General features: G+C 45.1%; 3 protein-coding genes across 4 annotated transcripts; all 3 read left to right on the top strand.

Moving 5' to 3' along the window:
• Positions 1-360: 360 nt before the first annotated feature.
• On the top strand, positions 361-6,292 carry LOC137906105 (glycylpeptide N-tetradecanoyltransferase 1-like). Of its 2 annotated transcripts, none has more exons than XM_068750402.1 (12): positions 361-465; positions 2,170-2,275; positions 2,485-2,629; positions 2,715-2,833; positions 3,087-3,178; positions 3,263-3,379; positions 3,663-3,833; positions 3,931-4,039; positions 4,126-4,296; positions 4,382-4,546; positions 4,648-4,785; positions 4,870-6,292. In XM_068750402.1, exons 1-12 carry the CDS (start codon positions 362-364, stop codon positions 4,888-4,890), a joined length of 1,458 nt encoding a protein of 485 aa, XP_068606503.1. In that variant the 5' UTR covers position 361; the 3' UTR covers positions 4,891-6,292. The 2 variants fall into 2 exon arrangements, with proteins under 2 accessions (XP_068606503.1, XP_068606504.1); XM_068750403.1 differs by having other exon boundaries at positions 362-465; positions 2,176-2,275.
• Positions 6,293-6,809: 517 nt separating this feature from the next.
• LOC137906103 (all-trans-retinol 13,14-reductase-like) lies at positions 6,810-10,749 on the top strand. Its single transcript, XM_068750400.1, has 11 exons — positions 6,810-6,997; positions 7,571-7,753; positions 7,857-8,098; positions 8,469-8,670; positions 8,760-8,957; positions 9,024-9,143; positions 9,302-9,440; positions 9,667-9,776; positions 9,862-10,031; positions 10,112-10,271; positions 10,351-10,749. Exons 1-11 carry the CDS (start codon positions 6,838-6,840, stop codon positions 10,497-10,499), a joined length of 1,833 nt encoding a protein of 610 aa, XP_068606501.1. The 5' UTR covers positions 6,810-6,837; the 3' UTR covers positions 10,500-10,749.
• A 1,012-nt stretch (positions 10,750-11,761) lies between these two features.
• On the top strand, positions 11,762-14,224 carry cdk21 (cyclin-dependent kinase 21). The gene is made up of 7 exons (XM_068749734.1): positions 11,762-11,991; positions 12,258-12,390; positions 12,512-12,679; positions 12,760-12,869; positions 12,955-13,005; positions 13,114-13,246; positions 13,430-14,224. Exons 1-7 carry the CDS (start codon positions 11,762-11,764, stop codon positions 13,505-13,507), a joined length of 903 nt encoding a protein of 300 aa, XP_068605835.1. The 3' UTR covers positions 13,508-14,224.
• Positions 14,225-14,421: the final 197 nt, after the last annotated feature.

Raw genomic sequence — 14,421 nt, 5'->3', positions numbered from 1 at the left:
GTGCTGTGAAAGAAATGATCACATGGCGGATCTTGTGAGAAACATGTCTGTGGGGCGTGTTTAAATGGAAACGTGATTTATTACAATACCAAATTAATTCTAGATAGATCGATACCAATATATCTATTTGTTCTTATTGTGTCTACTTGGTGCGTGAGGAATAAGGAAACGTTTAGACTTCTGAATGCCGTTTTAGCGGTGCCATGAGAGGAATCTTCCGAATTCAGGAAAACTTCCGGGGAGGCGGCCATTCGTAAACAACAGCGAAGACGCTTTCGTCACTGCTCCCTCAGCCAATCGCATCGAGGGAGCTTTAAAGCAATCGAAGGGCACGCGGCAGCTTCGCACTTCCTGGTTGAAGATGGCGGATGAGAATGAGACAGCACCGATGCCGGAGAAAGAAGACGTAGATGACCACGGGCATTGCAGCGACTGTGAAAATGAAGATCACCACTTCGGTGATGGGTAAGAAGGCAGCGCTTGCGATGTGTCACGTTGCGTAAACATAAAGAAGACGAAAGCAAGCGAAAGGCTCGGTGAGCAGCTCGGGCAGGCTGCCATCGATGGAGGTTGTCCCGCCCATCTTAGTTTGCCCTATTGGTTAGAAAGGGAATTAGTTTGCTATTTCTTTGTTTTGATTGGCTGAGAGTGTTCGGTTCCTGTTTTGGGCGGGTCTTAGCGTTGCTCTGCAGCTTCTGATAGCAAGGCGTAGCATGGGGGTAGAAAACCCAAAGTCCTTTTGAAAACTAGTTATAACAAAATGCTTAATCTGCAATTAGCTGTACAACTTCCAGAAAATAGCCACTCTTTCAGTATTAAGTTGACATTTTGATCTGTTGCTCTCACGACGTTGACGGCCTGTAACCTATGCAATTCATGGCGATCTCGTTTGACATTTAGCTAGTTAGCTCGCATGCTAACATAGCTGTCAAACGCCTATTGTTCGTTGTGGATCTCGGTGCAAAAAGCAGCCAAATAAAAAGTGATTGTTGTAGCTAGTGCATCGTTATAAAGATGTAGGTCTGCGCTGTTGATCGCCCCAAATAGCATGTACATATGAAATATTCTAAACCATTGGACAGATCTTCCTTCCCAAAGGCTGATGCAAATCGTATTTAGTTTGGAAATACTCCGGTTAATGTTTACCAAGTGGCGAGAAGCAAAGGCCGTAATGGACGCAGCTTCTCTGTATTTGAAAACAAATATAGAGAAAAGTGAAGCTAGTCGCTTATGTCTTCAAAGAACTCCGTTTCTACCTGTGACCTTCCACGTTATAACCTTATTTGTGCTCGGTGTTTATACTGAAGCATGTATTTTAATACTTAAAGCGTAAAGTCAGGAAATGAAGATCTCTTGTAGGAAATATTGTCTGACTCGTTGAAAGAGAAACTGATGACACTAATCAATAATTGCAAGTGAAGCAAATTCGAGTTTCTCTTTCTAGCAATGTGTGTGACTCCCTGCTCTCCCAACACGCCCACACACACACACGCACACACTCACACACACACACAGTGGAAGCCAGTGGAAGCCAGTGGAACAAGCTATTGTGTGAATGTTTTGTTCTCCATTGTGTCCGTCTACCACTGCCCTCTTGTACATACGTTTGTGTACATGCGTAGATGCTAAACGTCCAGAGGTCAGGTGATCCGCCATCTGAGCTGGTATACAAATGCAGGCCAGTGCTTGGCCTCTCTCTCCTTTCAGACACTAATGAGATTATCCTCTGTAAGTATGTAGTGTCTTTCAGGCCAGAAAAGGGGATAGCCGACGAGTGGTGGGGGGGGGGGGGGGGTCGGTCTTCAGGTTTTAGATTAGACAGTGGTGGCTGCAGGGCTTCTTGCACTCATCTTTTATCTTTGTCATCACCTGATCGAGGTGTTGAAGGAACTCAGAAAACATACTTACCTTGTTTTTGTCTTGCCTTTGCTAGAGCTACACATGCAAAGTGAAAAACGCAGTAATTCTGGTCTGCATTAGGTTAAATCTTTGAAGCGTTTCCAAAAAACCAGTCGAGTTATTTAACAAAAGTGCTTCTATTGTGCTGCTAACTTTCCTGGCTGTGTGTGCAGTTAGCGTATTTCAGGTAAAATATTAAAATCCTATATTTCATCAGGATGTGGCATTCGAAGACTGACACGGATTGGGTCTGTTTTTGTCCTGTTTCAGTGACAGGGGCCTGGGTGATGACACTGGTGCCAAGAAGAAGAAGAAGAAGCAGAAAAAGAAGAAGAAGTCCGGAGCCACGGAAGCAGCTCAGGATCCGCTTGCCAAGGCATGAATGCCTTTATTTCTTAGAGTACTACCTTTTAAATTCAGGTTTCAAAACCGCTGCTTCAGACATGCAGTTGTGACGACAACTAGAAATTAAATCTGTGTTGGCCTTCATAACCACGACAAAACTGGTTTGATGTGAAATAATAATGCGCTTCAGGATAGCTTGATCCATTATCCTAAATGACGCATGTTTCTGCTTTCAAACAGGTCAATTCATTGCCGGCTGATAAACTACAGGAGATCCAAAAGGCAATCGAACTGTTCTCCGTTGGCCAAGGCCCTGCCAAAACCATGGAGGAAGCGACTCGGAGGAGTTACCAGTTCTGGGACACGCAGCCGGTGCCCAAGCTCGGTATGAAGTTCGTCAGGGATTTCCGATTTACAACAACCGCACACGCACGCACGCAAATGAATGTTGTGATTTTGCTTTCCTTCAGGGGAAACTGTGACATCGCATGGCTCCATCGAACCCGACAAAGACAACATTCGTGAGGAGCCCTACAGCCTCCCACAGGGCTTCAGCTGGGACACCCTGGACTTGGGGAACCCCGCTGTGGTGAGCGATGGCGTATAAAGACAAGGACGGCAGGAATGCGCATGAAAAATCTGTTGGCTTTTGAATTTGAAGGGGATTGAGAAGTGGAATAATTCCCTAGAATTGACGCACAACAAAAGGGGTTGGAAGTGAAACGGCTTGTGTGACATTGGGGCAGAAACATAAATGTTTCTATTTGACATCATGAACTGACCATTTCTGCTGCGCTTGTAAAAGTTGTGTCTAATTCGCTCCTTCTCCTTTGTGGAACCAGCTCAAGGAGCTTTACACGCTTCTCAACGAGAACTACGTTGAGGACGACGACAACATGTTCCGATTCGACTACTCCCCCGAGTTCTTGCTCTGGTAAAAACGGCGCCGATGCTGATCTGCTTGTATTTATTTAAAGTGCCGTGACGTGACATTATGGTCGACTCCTCTTTCTCCCAGGGCCTTGCGGCCTCCGGGCTGGTTGCCCCAGTGGCATTGCGGGGTGAGAGTTGACTCCAACCAGAAGTTGGTGGGCTTCATCAGTGCCATCCCTGCAGCCATCCGAATCTACGACATGTAAGCGAACGCAACACGGCAGCAAGTGTTTCTCCAGCGTCCTCTTTCCATGAAACGAGCGCACACTTTATGATGTTTAATGAAATCCAGTATAACATTACATTAAAGACCTTAAAGGTATTTACGGAGCTCCAGACAGAAACCGGGTTTGAAATCTGGTCTTTTGAGAATAAGAACCGTCCTTGTTCTTTCATTTGAGGGTCATTTTGCTGTAAATTCCAAAGTCACCTAAAAGTTTAGTTGTTTTGTTTTTGCTTACGTAATTATTTTGTTTGATATTTAGAGAAAAGAAAATGGTCGAGATCAATTTTCTCTGCGTCCACAAGAAGCTTCGCTCCAAACGGGTCGCTCCGGTTCTGATAAGAGAAATCACCAGACGGGTCAACCTGCAGGGTATATTTCAGGCGGTCTACACTGCTGGAGTGGTACTGCCCAAACCAGTGGGCACGTGTAGGTGGGTGTGACGGAATGCACGTTCAAGTGTTGTGTGTGTGTGTGTGTGTGTGCGCGCACACTTCCTGTCTGTGTATGAATCCGATCTTTCTGCACAGGTACTGGCATCGCTCTTTGAACCCACGGAAACTAATCGAGGTGAAGTTCTCCCACTTGAGTAGGAACATGACGATGCAGCGCACCATGAAGTTATTCCGCCTGCCTGAGGTCAGAAAACAAAACACACACAGCAAAAACTGGAAGAACGCGTCTTCGCCATCCGTTATTTCTCACCTCCGTCTTCTTCCCTTCAGGCGCCAAAGACTCACGGTCTGCGACCGATGACCAAGAAGGACGTGCCGGTGGTGCATCGCCTCCTCCGGGAGTACCTGAGCCAGTTCAACCTGGTTCCTGCCATGAGCCAGGCAGAGGTGGAACACTGGCTGCTGCCCCAGGAGAACATTATCGACAGTTACCTGGTGGAGGTAAAGAAAATATTGATTCCTTTTTGGAATTGCCCCAAAGCCACGCTTAAACCAAAATCTTTGGATCTTGATGTTCTCTCGCCAGAACGATGGCAAGGTGACTGATTTCCTGAGTTTCTACACCCTGCCCTCCACCATCATGAACCACCCCGTGCACCACAGCCTAAAAGCAGCATACTCCTTCTACAACGTGCACACTGTCACCCCGATGCTCGACCTAATGTCCGATGCCCTCATCCTGGCCAAAGCGGTGCGTGTTTCTCTTCCATCCGTGTGTGTGTGTATGTGCGTGTTATATTACATTACGTATTTACCCTCAGGAAACTTGAGTCTTCTAATTTTCTCCCACAGAAAGGATTTGACGTCTTCAACGCGCTGGATCTAATGGAGAACAAGACCTTCTTGGAGAAGCTTAAGTTTGGCATCGGTGATGGGAATCTACAGTATTATCTGTACAATTGGAAGTGTCCGAGCATGGGATCGGAAAAGGTACGGTCTCCGTGACGATGTCTTGGAGCTTGATTTGTTTGACGTCTCGCTTCGCTCCTGATGGCTCTGCTGCTCGTGTCTCAGGTCGGGTTGGTGCTGCAGTGACGACCCTTCACGCCATATTGTCGCCGACCGGCCAGAAGCGACCGCCTGGCAGATGGATTGATGAAGTCCTTCTTCAGGAAAGGAAAAACCCACCGCCCATTTTTACTTTTTGACCTTTTGAACTTTGACCTGCACTACTGCTGCCAGGTGTGTGGGGGGGAGGGGGGGGGGTGAGTCCTCCTGTTCCTTCCTCCTCCCTTGATCACATAGACCTTAAACCATTGTAATCACCATGCCAGGCAACCGTGTTTCATCTGGAAGCTGTCTCGATTGTACCAAACACAGTTTAGTGCGTATCAAACATTCGCCACTGGCATCCGGTCACAATGTGCAAATGATGTAAATAATCCGGCAACGCTACAGATTATTCCCAAACACATGCAGACTAGGCTCGACTGTCATTTTATTCATTCATGTTGGAATTGCTGTTTTTTTTGCAATTAAAATTGTCATCTTTCCATTTTTAGAGGTTTAAAATAAATAAATAAATCGACTGATCCGAAAATATTTTAAAAAGGAAAAGGCTCAATAAGGTGAGCTAATAAATACAAAATGTGGACACCAGACAAGGACTTCTTTTAAGATCTCTCGTCATGCTTGAAACGGTCTTTTTTTTTTCCTCAGACCTCATTCTGGATTTATTTCTACACTGTTTGAAGACGATGTTTATGCCAGAGTCGCTGTTTGTCTTCTGGAGTTCTTCTCGTCTGTATTAACTTTCATGGCCCTCCTCCTGCAGCTTAATGCACTAACCCTGAAGGAGCCCTGGGACGGACTGGTAAAGATGGACCTGCTCATGTTGCATAAAATAATCTGAAGCAACGTCGTAATGGTGGAGTTTTATTAAACTCGTTTTAGAAGCGGGTTTACAGTGCTACGGATTCCGTTTCTGCCTCATCGGTCCAGCTTCGGTTGGAATCAAGTTTCAAGACGAGCTTGAGGGAGTCGTACAGGAAGTCTTAAATCTAGACAAATGAGAGATCAGGCGACACGTTTACATGCACATATTACATACAGTGTTTAGCTCTTGTGTCTAGACGTGGTCACGGGTTGGTCTCCTTTCATTAAATAACTGGTGTGCTTTGATTGGCTTTATTTAGAGGAGGACAAAAATCAATAATAGCCTTTGTTACAAAAATTGAGCATTGCAGGCCGGAGTTGAATTCAATGCGGCGTGTGGAGCGATAAACTGGTCATGCAGGTCGTATTAATGTGTGAGGGTTCGGGATGGATGTTGGACGTCGGCCCATGAACATGAATGAGATGTTGCTTCTTTTTGCAAACAAATGTTTAAGAATTAATGGGTCCTTTTGGTGTTACGCTAAGAAAAGACTGTGAAGATGCAGGGGATACGATTTCTTTTTTTGGAGTAAAAAAAAATAAAATCTAGAAGTTGCTGTGAGGTGTGTGTGCATGATTATTTTTTTCTTGTTCAAGTTAATATTTGAAACGGACCCTCAAATCATGCTAGAAACTAGATAAATTAAAGACAATAATAAATATCCACAGCCCCCCCCCCCCCCCCTTTTAGGACTAATAAAGGATTACCTTGTCTTTAATTCCGATTGCATAATCTTTTCCAAGGAGTGGCGTTTCTGCTGAATGATTAGACGGCTTCAGATGAATAAATTGGGTAATTTATTTGTTCTAATAAAAGACACAATTTTAAATTGTTACGGAGAATACGTTAAATATATAGAGTATATTCGATTTTTCGTTGCGTCCTCATGGCAAAAGTAGGTCAATCGATCCTCGTCTTGGGAAATACAGTTTTTAGGTCATGATTTCCGCTATCTCATTCTGTAGTCGACTTTGATTGGTTAGTACTTCATTAGGCGTGTTCTAATTGGTCGGGGGAATCTCACTGTTTTGTGGGCGTTACTTGTAGGTGTAGATTAAACGCGGAAGGACGTCCAGCTGTCAACATCGACTTTGCCGGATTCCGTCATGTTAATCAGTATCGTCATTATTTCTGTGGCTTTGGTCATATTTATAATTAAATATGTTTTCAAAAGCCCCGGGCCCAATCCCTTCGAGACGGACACGCGTGAACCGTTGAAGAACATGGTCCACGACCGCAAGGAGAAAAATAAAGTTCTGAAACAAGGTGGGTTGGACGAAACGACGTCGTTTTATTCCTTTAAATTCAACCAGAAATGCATTTCTATGATTAATCTGGCGTCCAGGAAAAAGGACAACAACGACCCGTTCAGAGCTGAATGTTGTAAGACGAGTCTGCTTGTGGACAAACAACATAGCAGGAGTCGAGCGACTTGGAAGTGATATTTCCTCATAGAAAAGATGCGCGATCAAAATCCAATTCAAAAAATATTAATGTAAAAAGTAATGATGCGGGACTTAAAATGATTTTAAATGTATTTCAAAAGTAATTTAAATTTCTACAAGGCAGTATCGTGAAGTTACAGTTTTCCTGGTTGTAAGCTTAAACTCTCACGCATGAATGTCTGATAGCCTGTTATAATACTTTTTTATTATTATTATCTATTGATTCAAATATCAAAACTGTCAGAGTATCCAGGCGTAAATCTTCCCATTTCTAATTTAGTCCAAAGTATTTCTGATTATTGTCTAAATTCCGTGTCTATGTTTTCATTTATGATTTGCAGTCCCGTTTGCGCTGCTGCTTCGCTGTTTGAATATTTCATCTTGTTTCCATTAGGTTTCCTGGCTAGTAAAGTTCCAGACAACCTGGATGCCGTCATCGTCGGCAGCGGAATCGGAGGGCTTGGACTCGCGGTGTTGCTGGCCAAGGTCGGAAAGAAAGTCCTGGTTCTGGAGCAGCACGACCGGGCTGGAGGATGCTGCCACACCTTCACCGAGAAGGGCTTTGAGTTTGATGTCGGTGAGAATTCTGGTTCTGGTTTCTGTTCGGGCTGTGATGTTTTCGTGTGTCATCACGTCCGATGTGTTCATTTAGCCTCTAATCTCTTTCCCGTGTCCCTCAGGGATCCACTACATCGGTGAATTGCTGGATCACAAGCCCTTCCGCTGCATGCTGGACCAAATGACCAATGGACAGCTGCAGTGGGAGCCTCTGGACAATCCTTTTGACCACGTAGTGCTGGGTCCGCCAGGAAACCGCCGGCGGTATCCCATCTACAGTGGCCGGGCCCGCTTCCTGGCGGAGCTTAAGAAATGCTTCCCTGGGGAGGAGAAAGCCATCGACGAGTACGTGAGGCTGGTCCAGGTGGGGGTCAGAGTATTTATTATACACCAGTTAAATTCAAAGCCATGTGTCGACGGTAAAGGGTTAGCGTAAAGTAAGATTTCATTCCTTCCTTTGGCTATCCAGATGTGCACAATTGCAGATTGCCTTTTCTATAAATAAATAAAAGGCTTCATTTTCCATATCTCTGTTGATGTTGGCACCGATCAAGGCTTCAAAGGTCGGGAGAACTTAGCCACGCTTTTATTAGCCCAGCTGTTACGTAACCCCCCCCCCCCCCCCCCCCCCCGATTGCAACAGGATAGAAGCCATATCGCTTTCTTCTTCTGTATAATTTCTCTCATTGTTATTTAGTTTTAAATTGCGTGCTGGTTTTTTTTTTGGTCTTCAGAAAGCCGGGCGGGGCGTTTGGCTGCTTGCTCTTCTGAAGCTGTTCCCCGCCCCCCTGGCCAGCTTCATCGTCTACACCGGTCTGGCCAAGCGCCTGTCCTTCTTCTTCAAAATGTCCTCTCGCAGCCTGAAGGACGTGGTCAACGAGCTGACGGAGAACGGGGACCTCAGGGCCGTCTTTGCCTACATCTTTGGCACCTACGGTGACGCCGCGCCTCGATTTGTGAAATGTCGTCCGCCGATGTCTTCAGAATTCCGCTCTTAACGTTTTGCCTCCTCCTCCGATCGGCAGGCAGCATCCCGAAAGATTCCAGTTTTTCCATGCACAGCTTGCTGGTCAATCATTACCTGAACGGCGCCTGGTACCCGAAGGGCGGAGCCAGCGAAATCGCCTACCACATGATCCCGATTGTCGAGAAGGCAGGCGGCGCCGTCCTGGTCCGAGCACCGGTCAACCGCATTTTGTTTAATGAAGCCAAGGAAGCTTATGGTGGGTTTACCTACCTGCGTGCGTCACGCAGAGAGGATATCGGTGCACTAGCTTCCATTCTTTCAGGTGTGAGCGTCATGAAAGGACAGGAAGAGGTTCACGTCCGAGCCCCGATTGTCATCTCCGACGCCGGCATCTTCAACACCTACCAGAAGCTCCTCCCCAAAGAGCTCCAGGCTTCCCCGGGTGAGAAAATATTCAAATGATTAAGATGATTCATTTGAAATGATGATGGAGTATCGGATGTTCGCTCTGGAGGATCGAGAAGAGGAGAGTCTTGATGGGACTTGAATTAGTTTTCAGTCCCTGATCTGTTGCTGAAGCTGAACTCCTCTGTCCTGCAGCTATAAAGAAGCAACTGAGCATGATGAAGAACGGGGAAGGCTGCTTGAGTGTTTTCGTGGGCTTGACCGGAACCAAGGAGGAGCTGGGTCTGAAAGCGGACAACTACTGGATCTTCACTGAGAACCGCTTCGACGAACTGTACGTGCTGCTCGCCGCGTGTCACGCTGCTGCCGACGAACACGAGTTTTAAGGCTTAAACTCGATCTAAAAAAACGCAAAAAATGGATGTATAAAACGGCTTAATGATGAAGCGTGGCAGGAGAATTCAGTGGGAAGATGGGACTTAAAGTGAACGAGTTACTACACGTTGTTATAAAGTGAGTCGTATCAGGTCCAGGGTTTGAATAGAAACTCCTTGTTACAGGGTCCAGAAATACATGATCGGAAGGAGGGAAGACTCCGTTAAAGACATTCCCGTCCTCTTCGTCGCCTCTCCGTCATCGAAAGATTCAACCTGGCCGAAAAGGTCACCGGGTGCGCGACCGGCGTGACGCGGCGCAGCGGGAGCCGCCGGGCAGCCCTCCGTGCGCGAGGAGTAATGTTTGTCGTCCCGTTTCAGGGAAGTCCACCTTGAGTTTGGTCACCTTGGCCAACTACGAGTGGTTTGAGGAGTGGAAAGACGACAAAGTGACAAACAGAGCGCCGGAATACAAAGAGCTGAAGCGGGCGCTCATTGACTCTATTCTGGAGGTGGTGATGGAGATCTTCCCCAAGGTTACCAGAGACAAGGTCACAGCTCTCCTTCACGTGGCAACTTCTTGGGGGGTTACACTTCTGTTTCTCACGCTGGATTCGTGTTTCCCGCACAGATCGAGTACGTCGACGCCGGAACCCCCATCACAAACACGCACTACATCGGAGCGCCCAAAGGCGAGATCTACGGTGCGGATCATGGCCTCGCCCGCTTCACCCCCGAGCTCCACGCCGCTCTCAGACCTCAGACGCCGCTGAAGAACCTCTATCTGACCGGTCAGTCTTTGCAGAATAAAGGCCTCCACAGACGGACCTCGAATGACACCGGAGATCGTTACACCCGTTTGTGTTGCAGGTCAGGATGTGTTCGTGTGCGGCTTCGCCGGCGCGTTAGCCGGAGCGCTCACCTGTGGCTCAACCATCCTCAACCGCAACCTCCATTTGGATGCCGTCGTCTTGGCAAAGAAAACTAAACTGGTTAATTTAAAATTGAAAGGGGAGTAACTGTACGACAGCAGTTATATACTGTTATTCGTTAGTACTAAACATCCGGGCAAGAGATATGAATCAATGAATCATATCACGAAGCTACGGCTATATGATCAAATGGGAATTCCTTGTAACCATCCGCCTGCAAGAAACATGACCTTAACTAGAAGCACGTACTTTAATAAACCATTTTCATCTGCTGTGTTTGCCGTCTCCTAACAATGAAGCATACAAACAATAAAGTTGTCACCGTTGATTATTATTAGTCTGAATTATTGTCTGATTTTACCGCCTACCTCTAGCATCAGCACACGACCTCTGTGCGACACAAACATAAAGGAATAAAGACACACTGAGCAGAATTATTAACTGTTTTTTTTAATTAGGAATTCTGGTTACAAATAGGAAAACTCAAAATACTAGTCAGTTAATTTCTCCAAAACTTTATAGGCTCAACAAACGGGTTCTGAAGCTGAATCTAGATTTTTTTTTTTGCAATTGTTATTTTCATTTCCATGGTTGTAAATGTATTTTTTACTCACATGAAGGTGAAATATTTTTCACTAAACCTCATCTACACATCTCTTCTACTGGAGATTAGTTTAAGATGCTTTTATATAAATACAGTTTTCATTTTAAAGTTGAACTTTATTTTCTTAACCCCCCCTCCCGTGTTGTTTTTTCTAGAAATAAACACAACAAAGCTGCTGTTTATAAACAAAATCTCCAAATATGTAAACAGATTCTTTATAGTTTCATTATTTCCGAATTTCGGCTGCGTTGTTTTTCCTCCACCTTTTTAAATGTTTGTTATTTTCTTGCAGGGAAATCAGTAAATTCCCTGCACATGGACGTGGCGTGGATTTACTGCGACCCCCCGACAGCAGCAGGGAACGCGCGTGCATGTGGGGGCTTTGGGTTAGTTCTCGACCACAGAAGCATGGCGAGGAGCATGCGCTCAACAGACTGAGGTAAAGCTAAATACATAAAATGCTATTCTAACCAGGCTAAAGCTCCTCTTCCTAACAGTTACTGAACGTTGTTACTGCAGTTTAATGATTTCACGCGTGTCTCTCCTTGCACGAACTTCCACACTTACTGCAGGTGTGGCCTGACAGGTGATGGTTTCTTCTAGCTAGCTTCTTCCTTGTTAGCTAGCTTGATTTATTTTATTTATTCAATTCAAACGATGATGCGGGTGAAAACGAACATATTTTACTAAACTAAAAGTTTTATTTGTAAAGTTCAGGCTGATCTTGGAATTTATTTGGAGGACCATGGACGCCAGGATCGAACCTTTGAGCTACGAGCTGCTCGTAGAGGTGGGCGGGGGCTCCTACGGTAAGGTGTATAAAGCCAGAGAGGCCGGTGGGCAACAGCGCCTCCTGGCGGTGAAGAAATTCCACTTCCGCGATGACACCTCAGCGAATGGAATCCCTGCCGTCATGATCCGCGAGGTGGCGCTGCTGAGAAAGATGAAGTATTTCAGCCATCCCAACATTGTCACGTGAGTTTTAAACACAACAAATTAGTGTCAGATGGGAAAAAAAAAAAAGCATCTACATTTGTAATTCATTTCTATTAACGATAATTTAATCGGATTTTTTTTTTAACACAAAACATTAAAAAGATCGTTTGATCTTAAAGGGGTTATACATTATTTCTAGGACAAGGACAGAATAAATATTAAATCCTCTATTGTTTATAATAAGTCTCTATTTGTACATATGCTGTTTTATGATATTGTTTAATCCTAAAATAACTCTGTTGCAGGCTGTTGGACGTGTCTGTTGTGCCGGTGGGCGATGCCTTGGACCTCACACTGGTGCTGGAATACATCGATCGGGATTTGTCCACGTACCTGTCCAAGGCTCCCCCTTCTGGACTGAGTCGTGCCTGCGCTAAGGTGTGAAGCCATATCTTTACAGAATATCATAAAATAGTGTCTTTTCTAATACAGATATTAAAGTTTTGAACAGCCGACAGTGGAGGTCACGTAGCAAAGTGCTGCTCTTCTGTCGGCGCAGGATGTGATGCAGCAGCTGCTACAGGGTCTGGACTTCTTGCACACCAACATGGTGGTGCACCGCGATCTGAAACCCGATAACATCCTGGTCAGCAGCCAAGGAGAGGTCAAGATCGCAGACTTTGGACTTGCGCGCATTTACACCTTCAACGTCGCCCTGACCCCAGGTGTAAGTGAGACGATACATTTGACTGCTATCATTGTGTATCGTCTACTTGTTCTTTTTCCTCCTCCATTACTTTCCTCCAGGTGGTGACGCTGTGGTACAGAGCTCCAGAGGTGCTGCTGAACTCTGTTTACATGTCCTCTGTGGACATGTGGAGCGCCGGCTGTGTATTTGCCGAGCTCTTCCTACGGAGGTCTGGCTCTGGAGAGCGAGGAATTTAAGACTTGCTGTTGTCAAAATAGTGCTAAAGTTTCCGTATTACATTTGTTCGCCCACAGACCGCTGTTTCAGGGATACACCGAGGTGCAGCAGCTGCAGAAAATCTTCGAGTGAGCACTTCGCACCGAAACTTTAAGCCTTTTTGTTTTGAAGAAAAGTAAATATCGGAATCTGAAATAGTTTGTTGCCACTGCTCATGCTCGCCTCGTGTTTATCAGGATGATTGGATTGCCCTGTGAGAAGGACTGGCCCAAGGACAGCCCGGTTGCATACTCGCTCGGCTGGGGTCCAATAGGCTCCTGCACCAAACCCCTGCACAACCTGGACCCGGACGAGAGCGACCTCCTTTCTGTGAGCAGATCTGTCCCACGTCCTGCTTCACATTTCATTCAGTACCTTATTCATATGGAAAAGTGACAATAGTAATATGCTAATGCTTGGTAGCTCTGAAGTTTGCGTTTAGTTTAATCTGCTAGTGTGGAAGGTTAATCATTATTCAAATATTTGGAAACATTTAAATTTCTTTACCTGCAGCAATGTTTGGCATTCAGTCCGAGCCACCGCATCTCAGCCGCCAAAGCCCTGGATCATCCTTTCTTCATGAAGGACTAAAGATGTCAGTGGGATGGGGAGAGCAGAAGAATAAAGACTTCAGCGTGGTCTTCTTCCTCCTCCATTTTCCTTTCAGCCGTCCTCTCTAGTCTTGAGCCATAAAATCCATCGTGCACACCTGCGTCGTGACAAAGATGTCGGGATCGAGAGATAAAACACATTTTGCCTGACTTGTTTGGGATGGGTCTGCTGGCACAGAATCATTGAAGGTAAAATGAATGTTGAATCCAAAATATGGTTCAACCGAGCCGTTAAATTTGCCGTTTCTCCATACGAACAAGGTAAGATTATGTTCTTTGATTTGATTGTATTCTGTGTGTTTTGTTTGTTTGATGTTACACCTGAAATTAGGGATTCAGTTTCACTGTGAACTACTGACGACTCAAAGCACCTTGATGAGTTTGTTTGTTTTTGTTTAGGTTGTTATTGTTCTAGACTTATATACATTTCAGCCCTGCTTTATTTTTATTTTTCGGGAGATATTTATGTTGTAATCACTGCAGGGGGATACAACTGTATTTTTGTTTTTATTGACGGATTACACAACTTTTTTTTATTTGTTGCGCCGTTTATTCGGAAAGCATTTGTGTTAATAAATAACCCCACGGCTGTCGCTGCATTTGAATGCGCCGTGGGTAACATTCAGGTTCATTCTGGTTGATTAAAAGATTTGTTGACTTCGGTTCTGTAACTGATATTAAATTGAAATGAAGACTTCATTAGTTTGGTGTGAATTGTTTTAGAAGAAAACATCTTCTCTTCTCTTAAAAAAAGTACAATTGTTTAAGTAGGAGGCAAAACTGACGACAGAACATTAGTAAAGGCTCTTATACGGGTAATGTAATAACTGGAAAAAAATATTTATCTGCGACTACCAAAGCTTTAGTGTAATAAATATGTAACTTAAAAACAAG

This window comes from Brachionichthys hirsutus, chromosome 16 (genome assembly GCF_040956055.1).
Source record: "Brachionichthys hirsutus isolate HB-005 chromosome 16, CSIRO-AGI_Bhir_v1, whole genome shotgun sequence".
NCBI lineage: Eukaryota > Metazoa > Chordata > Actinopteri > Lophiiformes > Brachionichthyidae > Brachionichthys > Brachionichthys hirsutus.
The sequence above is the reverse complement of the archived record's forward strand: the minus strand, read 5'-3'. Positions and strand labels throughout refer to the sequence as shown.